Below are 5,938 nucleotides of genomic sequence, written 5' to 3'. Positions count from 1 at the left end.
AAAAGCACAGAGAACCATCTCTGCGCTTCCCCACGGAGGTTGCTTCGCCGTTGTTTGGCTTCTGCCAGCGTGGAACCTCCAAGTGCGAGCAGGATGTTTGCCGACTTGTTGTCCTCCTTTGTCACCAGGGTGCACGGGTCACAAGGGCATCCGATGATCTGATCCTGTGGATAAAAACTCACAGTTTTCATTAGTGTTATTCCGGAGGTCTGGCTTAATGGATTTAAGTGGACACCATTTAACTCTACCATCTTTTTTCACAGCAGCATAGCCTCATCCTGTAAGGACCAACCTCCACCCTTGTTCCCATTCCCCTAGTTCATTCCTGATTATAACCAGTGGGCCTTCTTCTAACGCTCGCGTGGCCCAGTGTTTTTGAGTGGGGCTATTCACTTCCTCTCCCCTGGGGAATTGGTTTAGTGCTAATAGAGCAGTTGCCAACAGGCGTGCTTGGTCTCCTGGAGGAATGGTATTTGTAAATCCTTCTGCTTTCGCTAACACTTCTAACTTAGATTTTAGTGTTTGATTTGCTCGCTCAACTATGGCTTGACCTGTGCTGTTATACGGAATCCCGTATGTTAGGGTGATACCCCATTTGTGAGCGAATGCCTGAACTGATTTAGAGACAAAGTTTGAGCCATTGTCTGTCTTAATTTGACTAGGAATGCCGAGCCATGCCATGGCTGTTAGCCAATGCTGGATGGTCGCTTTGGAGTCGACCTTAGAGCGTTGTGTAGCTACAATTACTCCACTGTATGTGTCCACAGTTACCGCTAGCCACGCTCGAGGTTTCAGCAGCTGACAGAGCGTAAAATCCGTCTGCCACACCTCAGAGGCTTTAAGGCCTCTGGGATTGACTCCACTGCACCACAGTGGTGATTTCTGGCAGTAAGGGCACGTGGCTACAATGTGTTTCGCGTCCGTGACTGAGATCCCGCATCTCTTTGCTAGTGCTTTAGCTCCAATATGGAGAGATTCGTGCAGCTGGCGAGCGTCTCTTAGCGTCCATAGTCCTTTTGCAGCGGTGTCTGCTTTGTCATTGCCTGTTTGGAAGAACCCTTTTATCGGGCTGTGGCTGTTGATGTGGATGACTGATATGGTGCCCTCTCGGGAAGAAAGTGCTTCTTCTAGCATTAAAGCTATTGCAGACGTTGACACACCAGGTCCTGACATGGCTAAGCAAAGCTTGGCTGCAAACATTGAGTCAGTCACTATATTAAGGTGCTCTGTTGGAAACAGTCCGCATGCCAGTACGATGGCCATTGCTTCTAGCTGCTGTACTGAAAGTCTTCTCGCAGCCGTCACTGGGACAGAAGAAAGGTTTCTCCCCAGTATGTGTCCTAACATGTGTTTTAAGGTGGTGGCTTGCAGCAAAAGCCTTTCCGCAGCCATCATGCTCACACCGAAATGGCTTTTCTCCTGTGTGTGTTCGAATGTGCTTCCTCAGGTCACTGTGCGTTGTGAAGTATTTACTGCAGCCTTCTGATTCACAGTTAAATGTTTTCCCTGTGTGAAGCCTCTGATGTGCTTTCAGCCTGTACAGGGTGTTGAATGCCTTCTCACAGCCCTGCACATCACATTCAAACGGCTTCTCCTTCGTGTGCACTCGAACGTGGATTTTGAGGCTGTAGGAGGTAAGAAAGGCCTTGCCACAGCCTTCTTGATTGCAGACAAAAGTGTATTCCCCACGATGTGTCTTTTGGTGAGTGCGCAGGTTTCCAGCAGTGCTATAGGTGCGTGGACAGCCCTCAAAGGTGCACTGGTATCTCTCAACTTCTTTGAGCTTAGTTTCTGGGCATTCAGACTGCCAAGTAAGTGTTGCTCCTTCAATATTTCTTGGCATAGGAGTTGAACCAGGATTTATTGTTAGATGAATCTGATCTGGAGAAATAATATGTTGCACGTAACCCTGGGACATTCCTTCATGATCTGCTATTAAGTGAAATCCTTCTTCGTGACCCTCTGGTAAAAAAGGCAAGTGATCACCGCACTGTCCTTCATCCTCCTCATGCAAAGGTATAGAGAAAAAACAGTCTTTAATGTCAAGAACAGCACAAGGTTGCCCTTTTGGTATCATAGAGTTCATGGGCAGCAGTGTTTGAACAGGGCCCATAGGCTGAATTCTTTTATTTACTTCACGTAGGTCATGCAGGAGGCGAAACCCTTGGCTGGTTCGTTTAGGTATTACAAAAACTGGAGTGTTCCATGGACTGGTGGAAGGCTCTATATGACCTCGCTGTAATTCACGGTCAAGTAGCTCAAGAAGACCATCCATTCGAGGCTTTGACAGGGGCCACTGCTCAACCCACACCGGGTCAGATGACTTCCAGGTCAGTTTAATTGGTGGAAGCGGGTATGCAGCAGTGGCCCTCACGGTAAATTTGTCACCTTAGCATTCAATAGGGCCAAAGCGTCCCTTCCCAGCAAGGGTGGGACTCCTGATATGACATATGGAAAGAGGGCGATGGGTTTCTCTGGCCCTCCTTCAGTATGGAGTGTGATTACTATTAATTGGGCACTCTTCCGGGCTCGGGACACTCCTCCAACTCCACCCACCATGGGGGCATCTTCCAGTCTCCAGTGCGGGGGCCAATTTGTTTCAGGAATGACTGTAACGTCTGCTCCGGTATCAATCAAAAATGGGACACTGATGGTAGTGTCATCTAAAGAATAGTAAAGGGAGCAGACCCCCCACACCACTGGTGGACCATCACACCTCACGGCTAGGGCCAGCCTGGGGTCCCGTCCGTGGGTTTTTGCTGTCCCTGAGGGAACGTCAAATTTGCTTGAATTGTTGGAGGCAAAGTCAGATTTGCTTGAAGTGTTGGTTGGGCCGTATAATTGGTCATACCTTGAGGGAGCAGCAAGTTCGGGGGTGCCCCACCCCATCGGGGGTTGACGTAATTGGGCCGCCTCGCATTCCAGGTGGGAGAAGGCTGTGTGCGGCCCGGGCGCCCTCTCCCCCTCCCGTTTCCCTGGGGTTTACACCTGCAATCCCTGGCAAAATGCCCCTTTTTCCCACAGGCCCAACACGGTCCCCTGGACCGGCATTGATGCGGGGGAATTGCTGCTGCTAAGTTTTTACATTGGGGGCAATACGCTGCTTCGTGGCCAGTCAGACCACCTTTGAGACCCGCCACCGTGTCAGCTACTGCAGTGCGAACAGCTGTCTGGAGTGGAACTAGCTGTTCTTCCCTTGCAACATGCTTAATCATGTCTGCAAGGCTCGCCCCTGCTGGCAATGAGCACAGAATTTCTCTGGTTGCCGAATTGCACTGCTGACGTAAGCATTCTGTCACGACCGGTCCTTTTGCTTCCGGAGGCAGTGACGACGAATCGACTGCTGCCTGGAGGCGATCCACAAATTGTGTGAAGCTTTCACTTTCGCTTTGCTTTATTGTAGCCCATGGCGATGGTTTGGCAAGCGTTTTAGCGACTGCGTGAATAGCCTCCCTGGCTGCACGAGTAGTTGCCATAATCTCAGCATCTCTCAGTCTCTCAGCTTGTGCTTAGGGGGTAATCATGGTTGGATCTGAACCCATTAATCGCTGCAAGCTAGAACCGTCTAGAGGATGATTATTGCCAGTTACTTGTGCCAGTAACCTTGTACAGTTATCTCTCCATTCTTGTTTAAAAACGATCAGCCCTGAGCCACCAAAAATCATTCTACAAATTTGCATTATGTCAAAAGGGAGCAGGTCGTTTCCCCCAAACAGACTATCTACTGTAAAATAGAGCTCCCAATTCCAACGCCAGGCCCTACTCCAGGAAAACCAACTTCTAATCTAGGACCTGTGGAACTGACTGCTGTCATTGCTGGACCTGTCTGCTTTGTCTGCATTTCACTAATGTTGATTCTGTATCTGTGTCATAATCGTACTGTAATACATCATCGTGTGCCAAGTGAAGAAGATCCCTCGCTGGATCGACCATTTCTATCAGAAGGAACTACTTTAAAGGATTTAATTTATGATATGACAACTTCAGGCTGTGGGTCAGGTTTACCTTTACTTGTGCAACAAACAATTGCAAGAACTATAGTACTTCAAGAAAGCATTGGTAAGGGTCGCTTTGGAGAGGTCTGGCGAGGGAAATGGAGAGGAGAAGAAGTTGCTGTGAAGATCTTCTCTTCGAGAGAGGAACGCTCGTGGTTCCGTGAAGCAGAAATTTACCAAACAGTTATGCTACGACATGAAAACATACTTGGATTTATAGCTGCGGACAACAAAGACAATGGTACGTGGACTCAGCTGTGGTTGGTGTCAGACTATCATGAGCATGGATCGCTCTTTGATTACCTGAACAGGTACACAGTGACAGTGGAAGGAATGATAAAATTAGCTTTGTCCACTGCCAGTGGTCTTGCTCATCTTCACATGGAAATTGTTGGCACGCAAGGCAAACCAGCAATTGCCCACAGAGATTTGAAATCAAAAAATATATTGGTAAAAAAGAATGGAACGTGCTGCATTGCAGACCTAGGATTGGCAGTTAGGCACGATTCAGCTACAGACACAATTGATATTGCTCCAAACCACAGAGTGGGAACAAAAAGGTACATGGCACCTGAAGTTCTAGATGATTCCATAAATATGAAACATTTTGAGTCATTCAAGCGAGCAGACATCTATGCAATGGGATTAGTGTTCTGGGAAATAGCCCGACGATGTTCCATCGGCGGAATCCATGAAGATTACCAGTTACCATACTATGACCTCGTTCCTTCAGATCCTTCTGTTGAAGAAATGAGGAAAGTTGTATGTGAGCAGAAGTTAAGGCCCAATATTCCAAACAGATGGCAGAGCTGTGAGGCACTACGAGTAATGGCAAAGATAATGCGGGAGTGCTGGTACGCCAACGGAGCCGCTAGGCTGACAGCCTTGCGCATCAAGAAAACATTGTCACAACTTAGCAGGAGGGGATCAAGATGTGATCCTGGATTTGCTACAGATGAATGCTGTAAAAATCCCGATCTGCACCTGAGAGGCATGTTAAGAAGGTCAATTGTTCTACCTCACTGGGGGAACAGAAGGATATTGCTGCCTTTTAGTACTTCATAGGAATGTCACTTAATATGATTTTTGTGGATGTGGTAAACAGTTGTGTTGGGTCTCTTCTGTGCACTATGAACCTCTTTCTCAGGTTACTTACAAAACATTGTGTAGTCTAGTTTGATTTTTATTAAGCTATACTTTTTCATTTGGAAAGTTGATAGCCAGTCTTAACTTCTAGTTAACTGTGCTAAAAATTGGCAATCACCTAAAATGGTACTATAAAACACCGTGAGTTTAAGTGACATACCAAGGAAAGCTCACCAAATATTAGGCAACAAAACCATCTGCAAATTAAAATTAGTAAGCTAATCAGGGATCATGTATGTCATTTAGTTGGGGGGGGAAGCATTTAAATCCTAAAGCTTGAAGCAATTTACCAATCAGCTTAATATTGGGGTTCCTCTTTTTAGCTCCTTTCACCAGCCACCATTCACAGCCCCAGAAGTAGTTCTCACCATTTTCATAGTGCATACGGGAGGGGTCGGTGCCATCTAGGAAGGAGAGAAGCAAGCGGCTCACAATTATCTCCTGTGTCACACACAAGTTGTTATCAAGTTGTGTGTACTGCTCACTGCCACAGCCTGCAAGCACATACCTCCCACATGGTTCACACCTTCTCTGGTATGTATTTCAAAGCACAAGGCGCAGTGGGAGGGCACACGCAAGACTTGCCATCCACCCTTCTTAGAACATTAACTTAGTATAAATTTAATACTTTTCATTTTTAAGGGACTATGCCTGCTTTTGACATTAGATTTTTCCAACCCCAGCTATAATACTAAATCTGTATTTGTGATTAAGATCAAGAAGGGAAAAAAAACCCCACAAAACAAACCAAAACCGACAAACAAAAAGCCCCAAATAAATCCGCAGATCTAAACTGA

At 46.8% G+C, this 5,938-nt stretch overlaps 2 protein-coding genes across 2 annotated transcripts; one reads left to right on the top strand and one right to left on the bottom strand.

Moving 5' to 3' along the window:
* Positions 1-1,216: 1,216 nt before the first annotated feature.
* LOC311204249 (uncharacterized protein) lies at positions 1,217-2,275 on the bottom strand (the record flags this gene model as incomplete). Its single annotated transcript, XM_084280700.1, has 1 exon — positions 1,217-2,275. The coding sequence occupies one exon, from the start codon at positions 2,273-2,275 to the stop codon at positions 1,217-1,219; it is 1,059 nt and encodes a 352-aa protein (XP_084136826.1).
* Positions 2,276-2,355: 80 nt separating this feature from the next.
* Positions 2,356-4,959, top strand: LOC311204250 (TGF-beta receptor type-1-like; the record flags this gene model as incomplete). Its single annotated transcript, XM_084280701.1, has 3 exons — positions 2,356-2,375; positions 3,905-4,398; positions 4,660-4,959. Coding segments are annotated over 3 exons (814 nt in total), but the record flags the coding sequence as incomplete, so codon positions are not given.
* Between the last annotated feature and the right edge of the window lie 979 nt (positions 4,960-5,938).

This window comes from Gallinula chloropus, assembly GCF_964237585.1.
Source record: "Gallinula chloropus genome assembly, contig: HAP1_SCAFFOLD_37, whole genome shotgun sequence".
Taxonomy (NCBI): Eukaryota; Metazoa; Chordata; class Aves; order Gruiformes; family Rallidae; genus Gallinula; species Gallinula chloropus.
The sequence above is the reverse complement of the archived record's forward strand: the minus strand, read 5'-3'. Positions and strand labels throughout refer to the sequence as shown.